This window comes from Podarcis melisellensis, assembly GCF_964234715.1.
Source record: "Podarcis melisellensis genome assembly, chromosome: 2".
NCBI classification, from domain to species: Eukaryota; Metazoa; Chordata; class Lepidosauria; order Squamata; family Lacertidae; genus Podarcis; species Podarcis melisellensis.
Window position 1 is genome coordinate 109262394 of NC_138529.1, and position 22709 is coordinate 109285102.

A 22709-nucleotide genomic window follows, 5' to 3' on the forward strand; every position below is an offset into this window, starting at 1 on the left:
TCAATTCTTTGGCGATCAAAAAGCTGTCGTAGTCTTCAGCTTTGGGGGGGGGGGGCGCTCTGGTTTTGGTCCTCACTTGCCGTAGGAAACCCATCAACCCATCAATACTTTTCCGACCCTCCAATTGTCCCTCTTTTCCAGGGACAGCACCGGATTCGCAGAAACCGTTTCTGATTTGATCCGCTTCTCATTAGGACGACCCTATTTCCATGGAGAAATGTGGGAGGGTATTATGGAGGTATGAGACCGCCCCAAGCCAAGGAGATAAGCAAATATACAATCTTTAGAAGACATCTGAAGGAAAGTTTTTTTGTTTTTTGTAAAGTTTAATGTTTTATTATGTTTTTTATATATGTTGGAAGCTGCCCAGAGTGACCACCCAGTCAGATGGGCAGGGACTAATAATAATAATAATAATAATAATAATGGAACAGGACATCCCAATTTCCATCAGATAAATGTTGGAGGGCGTTAATTTTTTTTAATTTTATTTTTGCTATATGTAATGGTCTCCTTTTGTATCATTGCTAAAAATGTAAAGGAAAACAAGAAGTGGCGCAGGAGGCTCAGGTTCCAGGCCAGCCCGGTGCCTGAACAGCTCCTATTGCAGGGGCAAAACTAGGCTTTACTTCACCTGGTTTGGCACCCCAACCCGTGTGAATTTGCGTGCGTACACACACACACACACACACACACACACACACACACAGGCTTCACAGGGGCGAAAAATCTGACTACCCTCCCCTGCCTATTGACTTGTGTGTTCGTTCCCATTTTGCTTGTCCATGTGTAACCATATAACAGTGAAGTGTGTGTTACTATTCCTGTGTTGTGTGTTGAAAGCTGCAAAGGGTGGGTGGGTGCGGCTTGTGTAGCACACGGCGTTCTGCCGACTGTTCTTCTACTACTTAACAGCCTACAAATCTCAGGTGGGTAACCTATTCTCATGACCGCAGGTCATAGCAAACATTGTCGAACGCAGTTATTCGGCGTTGCCCGTACTTGGCAAATGACCCAGTGGCGAATATAGGGGTCAGTGAAACAAAAGCACTTAAAGAGAGTGTGCCGTTATTAAGAACGTTATCCTTATGGCAATGGCCGTAAGTTGGTTTCTACAAGATAAGATTGATGTGGTTTTGCCGTGGCAAATGCAAACAGATATTTCCAGAGGTATAGCCAGACAGCAAAAAAACAAAACAAGGAGACTTGTGGCTCCTTTAAGCGAATTGTATGATACCATAAGCTGTGTTGGACTATTGCCTTTGTATATATATAAAAAATAGAGTTGGTCTGAAAAACAAACAAACTGGCCCCCTTGTTCCAGATTCGCGGTTGATATAGGGCAGTCTTTGCTAACCTGGTCCCCTTCAGAAGTTTCGGACTGCAACTTCTATTATCCCAGGCCCAGCATGGAGCACTTTCCCTAAGTTCAGGGATGGGGTCCTCCAGATAATTGCTAGATTCACTGAGCCTCCGGATAATTGTTAGACTCCGATCAGCCTCAGTGGGCAGGAGCTGGCGGGAAGTGGAGTCCGGTAATGCAAGCTGGTTTGCATGTCGCTTACGCCGGCCCTGCTTAAGAGGAAAGACTGATGTTTTAAGAATTGCTAATGGTGTGGAGAATGTAGATAGGACAAGTTTTTTGGGAGGTCCTTTCTCATAGCTCTGGGACTTGGGGATGCCTAACAAAATTGACCGGCAGTAGAGTCAGGACGGATCAAAGAAGAGACAGACAGACAGACAGACAGACAGACAGAGTACTTCATAACAGCATGTAACTTACGGGACTCTGCTACAATATATGGTGGTATCCCAGTGCCCTCTAGCTTAGAGGGCTTTAAAAGGTTGAGAGGCACAATCTGATCTATCATAATCTTTTGACCAAATGGAACTGTTAGGAAGGGCTGTAGCTCTCTGGTAGAGGCCCAGCTTTGAACACAAAAGGTCCATGGTGTCGTGTATCTTTTTTTTTACTAATAATTTTTATTTGGTTTTACAAATATAAAATTATAACAATCCAAATTACATATCCATATTTAGAGATTTCTCCAAGTCTCTGGACTTCCCACCTTCCCTTCCATTGGTCCTATTGTGCACCCTCTCAACTGCATATTATATCATAATCCATATTTTGTATCTCTCCATACTGCCCATAAATTTCGCTACGTTATTAAAATCCTGCCAATGTTTTCATCTGCTTACAGTGATCTCCTCGATAAATTATAATTTTTCCCCATTCTTTTTTGAAGTTTTGGTCTGTTTGGTTCCTGAGATTTCCAGTCAGTTTTGCCATTTTGGCATAGTCCATCAGCTTGGTTTGCCATTCCTCTCTGGTAGGGACTTTGTCTTCTTTCCAGCTCTAGGCTAGTAACATCCATGTAGCTGTTGCCACATACATGCAAAGTACAGTGGTACTTCAGGTTAAGAACTTAATTCATTCTGAAGGTCCGTTCTTAACCTGAAACTGTTCTTAACCTGAGGTACCACTTTAGCTAATGGGGCCTCCCGCTGCCGCTGTGCCGCCACCGTGCAATTTCTGTTCTCATCCTGAAGCAAAGTTCTTAACACGAGGTACTATTTCTGGGTTAGCAGAGTCTGTAACCTGAAGCATCTGTGACCCGAGGTATTTTTTGTTCCTTTGGAATGTCGGTACCTAGAATTCCTAATAAAAAAAGCTTCTTCTTCTTCTTTTTTACAAAAGTTATTTTAAACATTTTTTTCCAGTTCGTTATATATCATTTCCCAGAATGCCTTCATGTCCCCCACATATGAGAGAAGGTGCCTTCCTTCATGGTCTGTTGTATCCAGGTGGGGCTGGTAATGTCCCCTGCTTGAAATCCAGAACAGCTGTAGCCCATCAGTGTTGAAGAAGAAGAAGAGTTTGGATTTGATATCCCGCTTTATCACTACCCGAAGGAGTCTCAAAGCGGCTAACATTCTCCTTTCCCTTCCTCCCCCACAACAAACACCCTGTGAGGTGCGTGAGGCTGAGAGACTTCAGAGAAGTGGGACTAGCCCAAGGTCACCCAGCAGCTGCATGTGGAGGGAAGCGAACCCGGTTCACCAGATTACGAGTCCACCGCTCTTAACCACTACACCACACTAGATCTCTCTCTACATTCAGGACAAAAAAGCTCTCTCTAGCTGCTGTTGGAAACAGAACCAGGATAGATGGACTTTGGGGTAATCCAGCAATACAGCTGTTCTGGTCTCCCTGAATTCAGGACTGTATTTAAGTTTACACGGCTGGCCTTGCCCATTCAGAACCAGACAAGATATAGCTCAAAAGGTGCCGGCTAGGTGAAGGAATGGCCAGGCTGCTTTGGCTGGCTTCCAGTTCGCCGAGAGTTCGGGTGTGTGCTGTCAGTTCTTCAGTGCCACCAGATCCTTCTGTGGCACACCCCCAGTCGGCGCAGGGGGGAAGCGGGTAGGATCAGCCATGCTTGGGAACATTGTGAACTTGGATTCATGTGCTCTCAGCAGCATGCGCCACCCCCGCTGTTTCTCTGTGCTGTTTTTGTCAGTTTGGGGCGTGTGTGTTATCCAGGAGTGTAGCCAGAGCTGTTATCTTCTCAGCCCAAGCTGCTTTCCTTGCCAGCCGAGTTCTAAGAAATGGCACAGATCTCAACGGTCAACATGCAGAGTTTGCGTGAAGGAGGAGGGGGGAAAACACAAGAGACCACCAAAAAGAGACAAATACCACGGATTCCACTGCGTGCGTGTTTGTGTGTGTGTATTTCATGCAGCCTTGGGCTGAAGCCCTTGCTAGCTAAGGAGGAGTTCCTTTCAGGTTTATCTAGCATAAGAATATCAATGGTCTGTAGGAAGAGAATGGCACTCATCCTCCATCTCACAGCAGGCCAGTGAATTGTCCAGAGAACGTTTTGTTAATGGTCGGCAAGGAACTGGAAGAATGACACGCTTCCAGAGATTACTGACTGGCAGATACTCATGTTAGAATATCTACAATTAGCAAAACTGACGGGATCAGTTAGAGGAATATCGAAACAAAAAACAACTAGAGAATGGATAATATTCAAGAACTATGTAAAACTTCATTGTACAAATAATTCCATATTAGCAGAAACTGAGTGGTATTTGTAAAGAAAACGATTAGAGGAATATATACAAAGTAGAAAGAAATGATATTACACAATACAAAACTGTGTTAAAAAGAATGTTTATATGACAGTATAATGAGAAGGATGGGAAGGATTGTGTTGATGAACACTTTTATTATGTAAATAATATTGTCTTGTCTTTTCTTTTGATTTTTTTTTACTTCGTGTATTTGTTATTTCTTTATTTTTTCTTTTCCTCTTTTTTGTTCCTTTAAAAATTTTCTATTCTCTACATAATTTTCTTTTTTTCATAGGTAAAGAAATTGCATATAAAGTTTGTATAGATATGCAAATTTTTAATCAATAAAGAATAATAATAATAATAAATGGTTGGTATAATATCTTGTAAGTAAGTAAATCACGTGGCTGCTGTGATGAATCTATGTATGGAAGTGTTTAGTCTCTGCATGTACAGTTTCTCTTCGGCATGTGTGAACGCACTTGCTTGGGTCGTTTAGGGCTGGGATCGCCAACGTGGTGCCCTTTGGATGCTGCTGTATTTTGTTGCAAGCTCCTCAGAGTGGCTAGGTACAAGAAACAAGTTATTATTATTACATTACTCCAGCTCTCATCAGTCCTGCAAGGTGGACCTTGGTAATACGGCGCAAGATCAAAATCTGATCCTCTCACATCCCTTGTGCTGCCTTCTCAAAGCTGGCGAAAGCTGGGCAAGTGCTTAGGAGATGCCAGAATTTGAACCCAGGATAGTCTGCCTGCCAAGTAGACACTCCACCACTGAGTGATGGCTCTTCTCATTGTGCAGAGGCCTAGTCTTACCCCCTCATGAGCACACCTATATAATGCATGCATTTGCAGGTACATTGTTATTATTTGCAAGGGGGACGGCCACATTCACACTTGAGAAGATAAGTGAAGTAGGCTGTTGTGCCTTCCAGGTAAGATCCTGTGATTGTTTAGCTGCACACAGGTGACAATTCCGGTAAGAAGTCTCAAATCTACCTTAGCAGAAGCCACTCCTGCCAAGCAGCGGAGGAGAAACCACCAGCCGCTTTGCAGAACAGAGAGTGCTGCGGAGTCAAAAACAGTTGACTTTGGGCCTGAGCCAGCAAAGCACTCCTTACGGTTCTTGAGCAAGAATTGCCAACTCAGGATCACCAAATACAAGTTAGTTACAGCTCGGGACGAGAAGATCCTGAGTAGGCATTATAGCACCATAAATTTAAAGTACCCGATACATCATGGAATTCTGGTGGAAAAATAAAGTACACCCAAACGAGACTAAAGTCAGTCTGCTCCTGCTGTAAAAGATGAGCTCCTTATTTACTCAGGGAAGCCATTCCTTTTGTGATGTGTTGTTGTTTAGTCGTTTAGTCGTGTCCGACTCTTCGTGACCCCCTGGACCAGAGCACGCCAGGCACTCCTGTCTTCCACTGCCTCCCGCAGTTTGGTCAGACTCATGCTGATAGCTTTGAGAACACTGTCCAACCATCTCGTCCTCTGTCGTCCCCTTCTCCTTGTGCCCTCCATCTTTCCCAACATCAGGGTCTTTTCCAGGGAGTCTTCTCTTCTCATGAGGTGGCCAAAGTATTGGAGCCTCAGCTTCAGGATCTGTCCTTTCAGTGAGCACTCAGGGCTGATTTCCTTCAGAATGGAGAGGTTTGACCTTCTTGCAGTCCATGGGACTCAAGAGTCTCCTCCAGCACCAGAATTCAAAAGCATCAATTCTTCGGCGATCAGCCTTCTTTATGGTCCAGCTCTCACTTCCATACATCACTACTGGGAAAACCATGGCTTTAACTATACAGACTTTTGTTGGCAAGGTGATGTCTCTGCTTTTTAAGATGCTGTCTAGGTTTGCCATCGCCTTTCTCCCAAGGAGAAATGTGATGTAGTGGGTTTGGAAAGTGCTTTCTGAATTGTTTGGAATTTTGTTTCTGAATTCTTTTTAGGTTTACTATTTCCTTGGATTCTTGTTCTTCCTGATAAATGCATCCAGTATGGACCATCCCCTGGCCTGGTTCTGGCGCTTCCTGTGGCTGCTGCCGCTGCTGCATTCGCCTCCGCGAGGAGCCCGCGCCTTCTTCCCCAACTTCTGGTCTCGCACCATGGCTTTCACCTGGGACTCCGTCACCCACCAGGACATGACCGAGGAGGCCATCCTCAATGTCACCTTGCGCATCTTTGTGGAGATGCAGCATCCCACCAAGGGGAAAGGTATCCGGGAGGAGGACTTCAAGGTGAGAGGAACGGCGGGTCTGGACACCAGAAGGGCTGCTCTACTCACAAACAGAGGTCTTTCCATATGAACCTTCCCAGACCCTGAGATCATCTTCTGATGCCCACCTTCATGTGCCTCCTCCTCGAGAGGTCCGGAGGGTGGCAACACGAGAGCAGGGCCTTCTCTGCAGTGGCTCCCTGTCTGTGGAATGCTCTCCCCAGGGAAGTTCGCCTGGCTCCTTCATTACACACCCTTAGGTGCCAGGCAAAAACTGTTCCTTTTAAACCAGGCCTTTGGTTGATCTGATTTACATCCTATGCCCTTTTAAAATGTGTTTTTTTGTGGGGGGATTATTGATTTTTATTATTAATATTATCATTATTACTGTTATTATTATTATTAATTTTGTGTTTTTATATCTTGATTTTTTTCTGCGAACGACCCTTAGACCCAGGGTTTATGGCGGTATATAAATTTAATTAAAAAATCAAATCAAATCAAATCAAATCAAATCAAATAATGCTAGCCTAGGGATGGGTGGGCTGAAATCGTAAGTAAGCAGGAGGAGCAGCAGCTGGTGTTCCAATATCCAAGGTGCAGGTGGAACATATAATAACAATCACAATCACAATAACAATAATTTTAATTATACCCCACCCATCTGGCTGGGTTTCTCCAGCCACTCTGGGCGGCTCCCAACAGAATGTAAAAAACACAATACAGCATTACACATTAAAAACTTCCCTAAACAGGGCTGCCTTCAGATGTCTTTTAAAAGTCAGAGAGTTGCTTATTTCCTTGACATCTGGTGGAAGGGCATTCCACAGGGCGGGCGCCACCACCGAGAAGGCCCTCTGCCTGGTTCCCTGTAACTTCACTTCTCTCAGGGAGGGAACCGCCAGAAGGCCTCGGCGCTGGACCTCATGTAATTCCTCCGCCACTAAAACAGGCACACACAATTTATGGGTGCAGGGAGTTGTGCTGAATGAGGCCTTTGGTTCATCTACCTCGATTGGAACAGACTCTTCAGGGTTTCCTATACATTGGTACCTCGGGTTACAGACGCTTCTGGTTACAGACTCCGCTAACCCAGAAATAGTACCTCAGGTTAAGAACTTTGCTTCAGGATGAGAACAGAAATTGCGCAGTGGTGGCACGGCGGCAGCGGGAGGCCCCGTTAGCTAAAGTGGTACCTCAGGTTAAGAACAGTTTCAGGTTAAGAATGGAATGGCTCCTGGGAAGAAGCCAGTTATGCCTCATTCGCACCCGTGCTGCCTGTACCCACTGCCCTGGTTCCCACTGTTACAGATGAAAGAGTCTCCTGATCTCATTTCCCTCCCGGTCTCTCACCTAGGGCAGGACCCTCCTGGCTGATGACATCTTCGCCGCTTTCTATGGTCCTGAGGTGTCAGCTAAGCGCTTCCGCGGGGCTATTGCCCAGGTGGCCAACGCCAATGCCGCCATGGACTTCACAAACACCACGCGGGACGACCCTGTGCTCCACTTCGATTCTGAGCTCATCCACTCCACGAACAGCTGGCTGTTGCAAACCCGCAAAGAGATCCTCCAAGCTGTGCGTTCGGAGCAGTACGTCATCGCCCGGGGCAAGCTGGGGCAGCTGCTCCATACCTTACAGGTGCTTACCGAAATGTAGGAGAAGCTGGAAGGAGGGGAAGGTGGCATTTGGCTTTGAGGTAGAGAACTTAACATGTTTGGCCCTAGCCCTGATTTGATCTAGCTGCCTTTGTCGAAAGCAGGGTTGAAATCCATTCTAGGGGGTCTCTGTTCATTGCAGAATTTGCACCGTAGTAGATCTGCATCTCGCGGGTGGCGCTGTGGGTTAAACCACAGAGCCTAGGACTTGCTGATCAGAAGGTCGGCGGTTCGAATCCCCGCGACGGGGTGAGCTTCTGTTGCTCGGTTCCTGCTCCTGCCAACCTAGCAGTTCGAAAGCACGTCAAAGTGCAAGTAGATAAATAGGTATCACTCCAGCGGGAAGGTAAACGGCGTTTACGTGCACTGCTCTGGTTCTCCAGAAGCGGTTAGTCATGCTGGGCACATGACCCGGAAGCTGTACACTGGCTCCCTCAGCCAATAAAGCAAGATGAGCTCCGCAACGCCAGAGTCGGTCACGACTGGACCTAATGGTCAGGGGTCCCTTTACCTTTACTTTAGATCTGCAGCACAGAGTTCCCATAATTCATCACCTGCGCCGAAGTTAAAATTCCTCTCAGGTTATAGCCGTAATCTTTGTTTTGTAAATGAAAGGCCCCAGAACTATCAGGGCACAGCTGCTACTCTCCTTGACAGCAGCCTCGGCAGATATATGGAATATGTGAAAATGGTATGATTTCTGTAGAGTTATATTACGATTTTCTACATACCCGTTTCCCTTTAACTCATTTCTTGCACTTGCATTCCTTCTGCAAAGTACAAGAAACACTTGTTATTTATATTATTTATATCTACTGCCTTATGAAAGTGTGATTCAATATTTCTTCCTTATTGTGTTTTATTGTTTTCTAAGCCATGGGCAAAATTAAGAGAGTATTTTAAAAAAAACAAAAAAGGGCAAAAATATTCCATGATGTTAACCTTTTGGGTTAAAAAATGTCCTATGCGATTTTTCAAGCCAAACAGCAACTGAGAGAAGCAGACAAGATTTGTTCCTACACGCAACACGCGCAGCTTTGTTTTGCATTGTTTTTATATTTTATTGTATTATGTTATATGACTAAAGATGCTGTGAGTGGTTTTTTTAAATCCTTTGTCCCCCATACTGTGGTCCTGATCAGTTAGGCTCCCTGCACCTGCTATTTACATGAGGGAAACTCTCCCAATAATATATTCTGGGTCTCAAGATGAGCTGTGGGCCAGCTGTAGCCCTTTAGCAATGAGGGGAAGGAACTCTGTCCAAGCTCAGAGGAACTAGTGTTTTTAGTCACATAATCAAGACGGTGGGGTAGAATCCTCTACTTAAGTCCTCTTCTTTCCACCATTTCTACGGCATTTGCTCATATCACTCTTACTTTTATTATTGCTTGCTTTCCCAGCTTATTTTTCCCACTGTCTAAACTTTTATTTTCTTCTCTACCCATCCGAATCTGTTGTGCCTTAGCAGATCCTGCAAACCTGTTTACAATCCTTTTGCAAGTACACAATAAACACTTCCCATTCTTTTTAAAAAATTCTTGTCATCTTGATTTCTGAGTTTCCCCTGTTGATTTCACCATTTCAGCATAGTCCATTAACTTGGTTTGCCAGTCGTCTTTGGTTGGGACCGCTTCCTCTTTCCATCTTTGGGCTAACAGTACAGACGGCCGTTGTAGCGTAAACAGTCTCCACTAATAAACTTCCGTTCCGTTTAGGATTTCTACAGTCACAGCAACTGGATCGAACTTGGCCATCGGAAGATACACCCGCACCTCGTACAACCAGGCCATGAAATCAAGTCCATCGCAGAAGGTGTGGTTTAAGAACTTGATGATGATGATGTTCCACCACAACTTGTGGAGTATTCATTCTGATGGTTCCTGGGCTGGGTGAGGTTGGAGACTTGGTGCAAAAACTCCTCAGTTAAATGAGGATGGAAGAGAAACTGGGGCCTGTGCTATGTTGTGTCTTTTGTTTAATCTGTAGGGTAAACGCAGGACTCCTGGGTCCCTGGCTTGCTTGCTATCTTTGGCAGTGGATAGACTATGTGTAAAATTACACATGTGTAACTCACACACAGGGGACGCGGGTGGCGCTGTGGGTTACACCACAGAGCCTAGGACTTGCCGATCAGAAGGTCGGCGGTTTGAATCCCCGCGACGGGCTGAGCTCCCGTTGCTTGGTCCCTGCTCCTGCCAACCTAGCAGTTTGAAAGCACATCAAAGTGCAAGTAGATAAATAGGTACCACTCCGGCGGGAAGGTAAACGGCGTTTCCGTGCGCTGCTCTGGTTCGCCAGAAGCAGCTTTGTCATGCTGGACACATGACCCGGAAGCTGTACGCCGGCTCCCTTCGCCAATAAAGCGAGATGAGCACCGCAACCCCAGAGCCAGCCACGACTGGACCTAATGGTCAGGGATCCCTTTCCCTATCTTAACTCACACAGAGACACACAGCCATTAGATAGCCATGTGTATTACCAACTTACACAGCGGTTACATTTCAGGGGTAGCACATAAAGCCAAAATGATACATAATAAAAACACATTTTCCCTGTACCTCCAAATACTCTCCCTGTGTGAGTGCAATGGCAGGTGGGATTGCTGACATCTCCCTGTCCCAGATGCCCACCTCCTATTTTTATTTTTTACTTTCTTCCTGCTGCCTGTCTGTGCTTTGCAATTGCTTCTACATTCTTGACACGCTGAAGCAAAAAAAAAAAAAAAAGTTTGCCAATCCTTCTGGAAAAAAAAGACATACTCTGAGCATATGCAGCTTCGTCTTTTTTAACTCACTTAAATCACAAAGATAAAAAGGTAAAGGTAAATGACTCCCGGATGGTTAAATCCAGTCAAAGGCGACTATGGGGTTGCGACACTCATCTCACTTTCAGGCCGAGGGAGCTAACGTTTGTCCACAGACAGTTTTCTGGGTCATGTGGCCAGCAGGACTAAACCGCTTCTGGCGCAACGGGACACCGTGACAGAAACCAAAGTGAACGGAAACGCCATTTACCTTCCCGCTGCAATGGTACCTATTTATCTACTTGCGCTGGCGTGCTTTTGAACTGCTAGGTTGGCAGGAGCAGGGACAGAGCAACAGGAGCTCACCCCATCACGGGGATTCGAACCATCAATCTTCTGATCGGCAAGCCCAAGAGGCTGAGTGGTTTAGACCACAGCTCCACCCATGTTCCACACTTAAATCATTCCACCACCGGGACTGCAGGATTAAATGAAATTTACTTCTGATGCTAGACACAGTTATTTAGGAATAAGCACAATTTTCTTGTAGGAAATACCTTTTACAAGATGATGTCTGGAGCTATACAGATGCCCATCTGGCCACCTCCCAAGCATAAGAACGGATGCTGTGGTGTCCAGAACCAGTCTTGGAGGACCCAGGGATATCCATGCCACCTGAGGTGTCCAGGCCTCGGGGCCTTTTAGCTGCTGCCCCATCATCCGCTGCTCTCTGTAAAGACTCAGGAATTAACTCTCAAGCTCCAGCCCAGGAATAGGCAAACTCAGCCCTCCAGATGTTTTGGGACTACAACTCCCATCACCTCTAGCTAACAGGACCAGTGGTCAGGGATGATGGGAATTGCAGTCTCAAAACATCTGGAGGGCTGAGTTTGCCTATGCCTGCTCCAGTCCTTGCAGCAGACCCCCCGTTAGGCTTTGTTGAGGCAGGCTTATCCAGTCACATTGTTTTGTTCTTAAAATTGATTGATCTACATTTTAATAATTTGATGCCTGTTGTTTTTACTTGACAACCTTTTGCGTAAACTGTTCGGAGCTTTGCTTTGGGTAAAATAAAATAATAAATAAAATGAGTAGAATAAAATAAGTAGGCTTTCTCTCCTGCTCTCCTCCAGCCGGCGTACGAACCTGCACGGACTGCTCTGACTGGATGTGTCGGGGAAACCTCTTGGAAGGTCTCCTTGAAAAGGGGCTCCTGACCACCGGTTTCTATGGCGCCCAACCTGAAAAGCCAATCGGTATGCTTTTGTTGCCAGAATATAGCGGGAGGCTCTGTTTGAGGCCTGGGGTTTTGTGTCTGTGTGTTTAGTACTAAAGACTCAAAGGGCTTTGTTCTTCTCATTTGTATTCCTTCTGCATCTTCCAGCAGTTCACACTGAAACCCTTTAGAATTTAATGGAAATTCGTTTTAGAGAAGCGCTTTTTCTCTCAGGTTTCTTCTCACGGGATTGATTTTTTCTTTCCTGACAGCTTCTTCTTGTTTTTGTTTTTTTTAATGCATAAGGCTGCCAACTTTTGGATTTAAACATTTTGACGAGTTCAGCTCGGTGTCCGGAGAGTGTGCAAAGGTGTGTTGCCTTCATGATGGGAACTAGCAGCTTTTTGTTTTCCTTTTCCTCTTTGTTGCTTTTGGGCATGTGGGAAACGTCTGTTCCCACCCCACCCCCTGCCCTCAAGACAAGGACCAGCTTTTCAAAGGAACCTTTGCAAAGAGCGACAGGATTCTTCTGTGCCCCTGAAGGGTATCACTGTCTGAATAATAAGAATACATTATAGGGAAATGGCAGTTCAAAACACCGAACACTTTACACCCCTGGGGAACACGCGGTGAAGCTGAATGTTGGAATATTTGGGGCAGGGCTTCCATAGTTAAACTATGGGATTCTCTCTTGTAGGTGTCAGTGATGCTTATCAATGGCTGCCAACCACAATGGCATGTTCTCCCTTCACGGTTGGAGGCAGTAAGCCTCTGGATAACAGGTGCTGCAACCAGCAGGCAGGGAGAAAAGCTGTGGGCTCATGACCTGCTTACAGGCTTCCCATGGACAGGTGGTTGGTCATTGTTGTTGTTTTCCCCCTCACTCCATTTATATTTTATTGAAAACCTTACAATAGATTAAAATGAATAAGAAAAAGAGAAGGAGGAGGCTAACCATAACAAAATACCGTTAGAATGTAATTAGGGTTCCAAAACTATGTCATTTATACGAACATAGACACTGAGGTCCAGCTCCGAGGGCCTTCTGGCGATTCCCTCCCTGCAAGAAGTGAAGTTACAGGGAACCAGGCAGAGGGCCTTCTCGGTGGTGGCACCCGCCCTGTGGAACACTCTCCCGTCAAGGAAATAAACAACTATCTGACTTTTAGAAGACATCTGAAGGCAGCCATGTTTAGGGAAGTTTTTAATGTTTGATGTTTTATAATATTCTGTTGCGAGCCGCCCAGAGTGGCTGGGGAAACCCAACCAGATGGGCAGGGTAGAAATAATAAATTATTATTATTATTATAGACTTATCATATCCCTTGTTTATACGTCAGTTCAGGAGTCGAGCTATGGTTTTGATAAATGCTTCCCAAATACCATTAAATCTGTCAATACGTGATCTTCATTGAAAAGCAGTCTGTTAAAGAGTTGTCGTCTCTCTATGGATCAAAGGAAGCTATATTTTTTTGTCCTTCCAGTGTATCAATATTAATCTTTTTTGCAGGTGTAAAGTGCCTGAGATCAGGTTGTTCACTGTGAGAGCAGGATGCTGGGCTTAGGCCGGCCACTAGCAGGGTTCATCTTAGGTTCATACATTTCCCTTTTTTACTGCCACAGTCATCTAAAAAGATGGAATTTTGTCTGGGCCTGTGACAGTTCCTTGTTGGTTGGTTGGCAATTCTGTTTTTTATTATGCTAAGTGATCCGGTGGCAAATGGAGCTCTTTGGTGTGCCGTAGATGATGGTCCTTTTGACGGTCTTATTTTCTCTCTCTCAGCCCTGTTTAGGTAAAGGTAAAGGGACCCCTGACCATTAGGTCCAGTTGTGGCCGACTCTGGGGTTGCGGTGCTCATCTCGCTTTATTGGCTGAGGGAGCCGGCGTACAGCTTCCGGGTCATGTGGCCAGCATGACAAAGCCGCTTCTGGAGAACCAGAGCAGCGCACGGAAATGCCGTTTACCTTCCTGCCTATTTATCTAGTTGCACTTTGACGTGCTTTCGAACTGCTAGGTTGGCAGGAGCAGGGACCAAGCAACGGGAGCTCACCCTGTCACAGCAATTCGAACCGCCGACCTTCTGATCGGCAAGCCCTAGGCTCTGTGGTTTAACCCACAGCACCACCTGCATCCTCTCAGCCCTATTTAGGGACGTTTTTAATGTGTGACATTTTAATGTATTTTTAATCTTTGTGGAAGCCGCCCAGAATGGCTGAGGAAACCCAGCCAGATGGGCAGGGTACAAATAATAAATTATCATCATCATCTTCTTCTGTTTGCTTATTTCCCCGTCTTCCAGGAAAGTGCAGCCATGGCGGGAGATTTGATGACAGCCGCCACAGGGAGCCTCGGGGTGGTATCAATAAGGACAGCTCCTCGTTCTTGTTCTCGCCTCACAATTACCTGCACAGGGAAGCCGCTGCCGTGGCCCAGGAGGCCTCAGTACACTTTCTGGAGAAGCTCTGGCGGGAAATAAAGAGCAAGCCGTTCATGAGGTAACACTGCCTGTTTTGCAAGCCTGTGTATACATAATGCTTCTTGCTGCGCTCACGTCTGTCAGTCTGTCTGCGATTGATTGATTTCTTTGCCGCTTCCCATTCAAACGAATCCCAAACAATAGACAACGACAACTTGTAGAACGCCGTGCTTAAAGCACGAGTTATAAACACAACAAACAATAAAACCAATCAATAAAACCGGGATCCTTTGGGAGAAAGGGCGAGGGATAAATATAATATTTATGATCTTTAAAACAATTTGAGGGAATACAGCAACTGAAAGTAAGCCGAATATTACCGCATTCCCGCCCCCTCTCTTTCTCCTCAATCCATTAAAATGCTCCCAACCCTTCGTCAACTCCAAGTGAATAATTAACATTGACGCCTGTACGTCATTCATTTGCATTTGAGGTAGCAGGGTTCTCTGTCTTTGGGGCCAAGGAGTAGAAATGCAGAACTGTGCAGCCAAAGATGTCTGATCAAACTGATGTTGATGTTTCTCCTGACACCTTTTTCTTCTCGGGACTCTCTTTCTTTTTGGCGCTATTGAATCCCTGGCTCACAACTTTTTTTGCCCAAGCCAGGGCTTGAACCCACAACCTTGAGATTAAGAGTCTCACGCTCTACCGACTGAGCTATTCCAAACAAAACAAATTTTGCTGGCAGCAGCGGGATTCGAACCCGTGGCCTCCCAAAGAGACTGGAGCCTTCATCCAGCACCTTAGTGGCTCCAGGGAGAGGGGGGGGGAAACAGAGTTATCACTTATGCAACTGAGCCCACGGGTGCCACGTTGACAATTCTAGGGACAACGACTAAGCCACAGCTCTTGCCGTTTTGTTCCCAGGTTACTGGATATCAGTCCAGCTACGGGCTTGAGCTTTGTTGTGGACACCACTGGAAGCATGGGCGAGGAGATCAGCGCAGCCAAGCGCCAAGCCTGGGAGATCATCACGGCACGCCGAGGCACCCCCCAGGAGCCAGATTTCTATCTCTTAGTCCCTTTCAACGACCCTGGTGAGATGGTTGATGAGGGCCAATTTTCTAAAATAATTTTTTATTAGATTTCCCACCGTGATAACACAAACCACAAAGCAAGATGATACACAAAAACAGGGGGGGGGGAGAAAAAAAATGGGGGGACAATAAACAGATAAACAATAACAACTAACTTAATTCTTCACAAATCCAACCTTTTAAACATCTTGGTTCACTTCCCCAAATCCCTCCCTTCTGAGTTTCCTTGTAATTAAAAGTAACAGGTTTCCAATATCATTATTAAACTAAAACAGTTTCCAATTATAGTCCATCTTATTCCCTTTTCTTAACATTCTAAATCCCATTTATTTAATTATAACTTAATTTAATCCTAGGCCTATTTGTTTCTTTCAAGTAATTTCTAATTTTTTATATTACAATATTTATTCAAATAGTCCTTGAATGTCCTCCAGTCCCCTTGAAACTCCTCTTCTTTCTGGTCGTGGATTCTTCCAGTCAGTTCAGCTAGCTCCGAAAAGTCCATCATCTTCATCTGCCAATCTTCCACTGTTGGTAGTTCTTGTGTTTTCCAATTTTTAGCAAGTAATATTGATGAGGGCCCATTTTCGGTAGGGAGGAAAGTGTTTTTAAAAAATAAATATTACATACAGTGGTACCTCGGGTTAAGAACTTAATTTGTTCTGGAGGTCTGTTCTTAACCTGAAACTGTTCTTAAACTGAGGTACCACTTTAGCTAATGGGGCCTCCCCCTGCTGCTGCCACGCGATTTCTGTTCTCATCCTGAGGTAAAGTTCTTAACCTGAGGTACTATTTCTGGGTTAGCGGAGTCTGTAACCTGAAGCATCTGTAACCTGAGGTACCACTGTATTCATTAAATGTGAGGAAAGGCCGTATCTGGCTCAGTGGTGAAGCAGCATCTGCTTTGCACAAAGGAGGTCAAAGAATCGGAACCACAGAGTTGAAAAGGGACCACAGGGGTCATCTAGTCCAACCCCCTGTAATGTGGGAACCTTTTGCCTGACGTGGGACTCGAACCCACGGCCCTGAGGTTAAGAGTTCTCATGATCTACCAACTGAGGTATCCCCTCAGGGAAAGAAGTGTTCCCTGTCCAAGAGTCAGTCCCCAGGACCTGTAGGTAGGGCTGGTAGAAACCTCTCCTCTGAAACCCTGGAGAGCCACTGCTCAATGTAGACGGAACTGACCTCGTTGGACCAAGTGATCTGACTCAGTATTGATTGATTTATTAAATTTATAGCTTACCCTTCGTCTCAAAGGAGCCCAGAGGGGCCAGTGAGAAGGGATAAGGCAGTAGGAACATCTTAAAAAAACAATAGAGATCTCAGCTTTGAAGGGTTTATGGCACCTGCCTAATCTCTTTCAGCTTCTGCCTTCTGGAAGAAGGTACTGTACAAGGTTATAAAGACTAGGACTAGCCGCCTGAGAAACAGTTTCTACCCAAATGCAATTCTGGTTTTAAACACAGTATAAGGAGTCTCTATAGAAGTATATTGTACAGTGGTACATTGGGTTACATACGCTTCAGGTTACATACGCTTCAGGTTACAGACACCGCTAACCCAGAAATGGTACCTCGGGTTAAGAACTTTGCTTCAGGATGAGAACAGAAATCATGCTCCGGCGGCGTGGCGGCAGCGGGAGGCCCCATTAGCTAAAGTGGTGCTTCAGGTTAAGAACAGTTTCAGGTTAAGAACGGACCTCTGGAACGAATTAAATACTTAACCCGAGGTACCACTGTACAGTGGTACCTCTAGTTATGAACTTAATTCGTTCCAGGGGTCTGTTATTTACCTGAAACTGTTCTTAACTAGAGGCGTGCTTTCGCTAATGGGGCCTCTTGCTGCCGCTGCGCCGCTGGCACACGATTTCCATTCTCATCCTGAGGCAAAATTCTCAACTCGAGGTAACTCTTCCAGGTTAGCAGATTTTGTAACCACTGGTGGAGGAAGGGGGGAGCGCACCGCCCCCGGCAGCGCGATCCCGGTGGAGTTTCATTGCGGCTCCCCCCCCCCGGCCCGCGCTGGACGTGCCACACCCCCAGAACGCACGCCCCGCCTGCTCTCCACCACTGTTTGTAACCTGAAGCGTTTGTAACCTGAGGCGTTTGTAACTCGAGGTACCACTGTATAAGGCAGCCTTTCTCAACCTGTGGGTCCCCAGATGTTGTTGGACTACAACTCCCATCACCCCCAGCTAGCAAGGCCAGAGCTCAGGGATGATGGGAGTTGTAGTCCAACAACATCTGGGGACCCACAGGTTGAGAACCACTGCTATAAGGGGTGAGGCTATCATTCATGCATCCTTTATATTCCAGAACCAACACCTTGAACTTGGCCTGGTAGCTGATTGGCAGCCAGTTCAATTCTTCCCACAGCGGAGTAACGCATTGGCCATGTCCTGCTCCAGTGAGCCGTTGAACTTGTGTGTTTGCATCAGCCAGCCACAGCTTCCGGACCAACCTCAAGGGCAGCCCCACATCAACTGCATTGCAGTAATCAAGGCTGAAGCATACCAGCTTGTGGACAACAGTGGTCCAGCTATCCCGGTCCAGAAATGGCCGCACCTGCCTTACCAGCTGAAGCTGGCAGAAGACATTCCTAGCCACTGAGGTGTTGACTGGGTCTCTAGTGACATTTGGAAAGCACGCAGCAGACTGCGTATCTGCCTTTTCAGCGAATGACGCTTGAAGGCAATTAAAAGCAGTATAATGCAAAGTAAAGTACAAAGTCAACATAAGAATAAGGCACATGAAACGTCAATAAAACAGTCAGCTGAGCCATACCTTTTCAGCTTATTGGAGAAAGGTCTGCCTGCATAAAAATGCTTTTGCTGCTGGAGGGAGGGAGGTTCTTGGAGACTGGGCAAGACTGGCTTCTCTCGACAAAGGACCTCTAGAGACTGGGATGAGGTGACCAGAAAGCCCCCTCTTTGTCTCCTGTCAACTCCCCTTCAGATGTTGGCAGCTAGAAAGAAAGGCCTCTCTCAAAGACCTTCAAGACTTGAGCAGGCACTTTTGGGGAACACGGTCTTTCTATGTAGCTTCCTGACTTGTATGAGTTTTAGCTGGGAGAAACCTCGGACTCTTCCAGATGTTGCAGAACTACAGCTCCCATCAGCCCCAGCAAGCACAGCCATTGGCAAAGGATTATGGGAGCTGTAGTTCAGCAACATCTGGAAGGGCACTAGGCTAAGAGGCAACAGTTCAGCAGGTTCAGACTGAGGAATATTCTCTTCCGTGGTGCTTAAATGTGAGTTGGCAGGTGGGAACGCTGCATAGAAAATGCCATCCAAGATCTGTTTATAGGCCCAGGTAAATGTCAGGCCAGGAAGGATTAAGTCCTCAGGAGTACAAGGCTTAAACTGTCAAAAGAAGTCATCATGAGGAAAAGCACAGCTAAGAACAGAATAGCCAGTTTATTTGGTGACAGTGAAGCCAAGAGCCAGATAAGGAAACTATTGCAGTGCCATTATAATGGAGGCCTTATATTTGCCTTCTGTTGGCATTTGATTAGACGCTAGGAGAGGATATACCGTATTTATTAGATATTACCCATCCTTCCTCACTTTAGTGAGTTCAGCAGTGTGCCATCCCTTTACAGCTTAAAGGGAAGCTAGTTTATCCTTTTAGTGTTGGTAATCCAGAACACTTTAAAGCAGACTGGATTTTCCTGTATTCCCCCCCCCCTAAAATAACAATCACACACGAACAGTCTTATAAGAGGCAAAAATAGTATCTGCTCACTCAGAATAAGTCTTAAAGAACGACAGGTACAGCAGCTTGATGCAGGCAGACTTAAAAGGGTAATTACTAAGTTACAAAGGCATACTAGGTCCAGCTTAAAAATGGAGTCTGAGCTTAAGTCGGTCACGACTGGACCTAACGGTCAGGGGTACCTTTACCTTTAATATATAATAATATAATAATATAATATAATATAATATAATATAATATAATATAATATAATATTTATAGCTGTTTAATTCTTACAGTTGTTAGTTGATGCTGGCTCATATATGCATGTCCATCCCTTGGAGACCACAGGTTGATGTGTAGATTTACACTTATGAATCTGCCGTTGCAGGTCAAAAAACTTTAATCATAGTAACTCTGATGCCATGCTGTTCCATTGAGACAGTTCATTTATTCATTTGACATGTGTCTGCATGAATCGGCATTCATGATCTCTTTCTCTCTCTCTCTCATCCCTCCAGAGTTTGGCCCTGTCCATAAGACCAGCGACCCAGATGAGTTCTGGAAAATCCTCAACACCATTAGCCCTCTGAAAGGCGGAGACGAGCCAGAAATGTGCCTTTCTGCGCTTCAGGTTAGTATCCATGCGATATCTTTAAGGTCTGTGTCATTTTCTAGATCTCGGCACTGCAAGATAAATGCTGCCGAGATAAATGTTTATTCTGCAATCCTTTCGTGAACTTGCAATCTCAAAGGAATTGTACCACCTTGATACGCTAAGGAGAATTCTACGTCTCTGCTTGTTTCTGGAAACAGCGAGGGGAAAGAACGCTCTTGGGATCGAATCCTGAGGGCATCTGGTTGGCCACTATGAGAACAGGATGCTGGACTCGACGGGCCCTTGGCCTGATCCAGCACGCTCTTCTGATGTTCTTATATCTCTATATCTAAGCCTTACTGCATGTGCAGAGCTAATATGCCTGGCAGTGGCGAATGGTCAGAGAAGTGATTCTTGGGACCAGAGCCAAGCCACACCGTGAGAGAGAATGAGGAGGATTTAGGGTGTCATATAAAGAGGAGGACATTGTCAGGTGTGCGTGCAGGAGCCAGGCCCTGTGACCAATAGGACTCTGCAGAATTGGGGCCTTCCTAAGTTTGTTCTGAAGAGGCAAGGCGCGGCCACACAGGTGAGGCCGATTGGTAACTCACAGCACCTGGTGGCAAGAGCTGGGAAGGGATATAAGGTCAGCATTTTCCCTTCGGCTCTTTGCCACATTCCCTGCCTTGCTGCATTTGACTCCTTGACTCCTTGCTTCTTGATCCTTGGACCCCTGACTTTGTGACTCCTTGCTTCCTGTTCCTCACACTCTTGGCTTTCTGACTCCCGGCTTCTGGACTCCCGTTCTTGCTCCCACCCCACCATCTTGCCACTGGTCCCGACGTCCCCAGCCGGGACTTTGATCGCCCGTGAACCAGACCATGACAGACATGCCCCTTTTTTTTTTAGTTTTAATCTAGCGAAGTCAACCTTCTCTGGCTGATCTGCTTCACGTGAATGTCATAACTGTAAGGAGATAGAAGTTTAGGGCATTTTCCTAAAGAAGAGGATTTAAAGTGGCACTTGCACATAATTAATTTGTAATGTGTAAGTGCTTTTCTTTGTCAGGGGCTGGTCTGGATCGGAAGATGCAATCGCAGGGAGATCAGCTCCTAACAGAAGAGGAGGGGGAATATTCCCGCCCCCCCCCACCAAGTCCAGCGTTTCCAGAAGCAGAGAGACAGGCAGACCACAGAAGCTGCACAGTTGAGAGAGGAGCTCTCCAGCTGTGAGATAGTAGCTAAGCAACCAGAAGGGAGGGAGCAGCTGGACGATACATCAGTTGAGAGTGGGGGGGACCCCTCCCTCCCTCCAAACTCAGAGGTTCAAACGTGTCACAGAACAAAGGAGACATGGGGGGGGGGACTGTTGAAAATTCTGTTGCACCTTAAGGAACAGACCTGTGGAATTGTTGCATGTCACATGTCTGTTTACATTCCAGCACAGTATGCTGGGAACTTCTGTTTGTGTATAGCTTTTGTTTTTCCCGTTCTCCCTGAGAGGACATGAGAGAGAGGCGACATGTTTCTTTGCCCTGATTTATGATTAATAAATTTGTAGTTATAGTATGGCTTCACAAGCCTCACGCCTATTCTGTGTGCACAGTACAGTAGTATCTTGGGTTACATACACTTCAGGTTACATACGCTTCAGGTTACAGACTCCGCTAACCCAGAAATAGTGCTTCAGGTTAAGAACTTTGCTTCAGGATGAGAACAGAAATCATTCTCCGGCGGCGCAGCGGCAGCAGGAGGCCCCATTATCTAAAGTGGTGCTTCAGGTTAAGAACAGTTTCAGGTTAAGAACAGACCTCCGGAACGAATTAAGTACTTAACCTGAGGTACCACTGTACACTGCTAATAACGTGCCCCGGCTTTTGAAATCCGGGAGCATGGGCCAATGGATAGAAACGGCACAGCTGGGGCTTGCCATCTTGCCTCCTGGCCCTCTGCATGTTGACAGGAACTTCCCACTGGCACGCTTCTTGCTGCGGAAGTGGGGAGGAGTCTGAGTAGGTAACTGCTATCCTTGTGGAGGGTTGCCTGTTTGTGCTTGCAACATACAGTGGTGCCTCGCAAGACGAAATTAATTCGTTCCGCAAGTTTTTTCTTCTTGCGAGTTTTTCTTCTTGCGAAGCACGGTTTCCCATAGGAATGCATTGAAAATCAATCAATGCGTTCCTATAGAAACCGCCTTCAGACCAGGTCCGGGGACAGTCTGTCCCCCGACCTCTTCTGAAGGCTGGGGGGGGGGAAGGGCTTTTTCCCCCACCGCCAGCCTTCAGAAGGCTGTTCTGAAGGCTGGCGGTGGGAAGAAAAGCCCTTCTCCCCACCTCCCGCCCCGCAAGCTCCGGGGACAGGAGGGCTTTGCTGCCGACCACCAGCATTTTAAAAGCCCCCGGGAGAGCGGAGACTTCTCCGCTGTCCCGGGGCGATTTTAAAATGCTGGAGGGCGGCAGCGAAGCCTCCGCTGTCCCGGGGCGATTTTAAAATGCTGGCGGGCGGCAGCGAAGCCTCCACTGTCCCGGGGCGATTTTAAAATGCTGGCGGGTGGCAGCGAAGCCTCCGCTGTCCCGGGGCGATTTTAAAATGCTGGCGGGCGGCAGTGAAGCCTCCGCTGCCGTCCCCCAGCATTTTAAAAGCCCCCAGGACAGCGGAGACTTCTCTGCCGTTTCTCCGCTATCCCGACGGCTTTTGAAGGCAGGCGGGGGGGAGCAAAGACTTTGGCTTTCGAAGGCAGGCGGGGGGGAGCAAAGGTCTTTGCTCCCGACGGCCAGCATTTTAAAAGCGGTCCGGGATAGCGGGAAAGCGCAGCGCAATTCCCTGCTATCCCGGACCGCTTTTAAAATGCTGGCAGTGGGGAGCAAAGCCTTTCGGCCCCCGCCGGCCTTCCTGGACCTCTTCTGAAGGCCGGAAGGGGGGGAAAGGCTTTGCTCCCCACCGCCAGCATTTAAAAGAGGTCCCCGGAGATTTCCCTATGGGCTTTCTTCTTGC

General features: G+C 46.5%; 1 protein-coding gene across 5 annotated transcripts in view; it reads left to right on the forward strand.

Moving 5' to 3' along the window:
• Positions 1-22709, forward strand: part of VWA7 (von Willebrand factor A domain containing 7) — a 41357-nt gene that overhangs the window by 1034 nt on the left and 17614 nt on the right. For 3 of the 5 annotated variants that reach the window (XM_081901506.1, XM_081901503.1, XM_081901504.1), the window contains exons 2-8: positions 6032-6319; positions 7655-7936; positions 9669-9765; positions 11830-11952; positions 14213-14408; positions 15257-15426; positions 19640-19752. In XM_081901506.1, coding sequence (XP_081757632.1) covers positions 6032-6319; positions 7655-7936; positions 9669-9765; positions 11830-11952; positions 14213-14408; positions 15257-15426; positions 19640-19752 — 1269 coding nt within the window. Of the gene's footprint in view, positions 1-5086; positions 5247-6031; positions 6320-7654; positions 7937-9668; positions 9766-11829; positions 11953-14212; positions 14409-15256; positions 15427-19639; positions 19753-22709 lie in introns of those variants that run through there. The other 2 variants (XM_081901505.1, XM_081901507.1) reach the window with 2 other exon arrangements.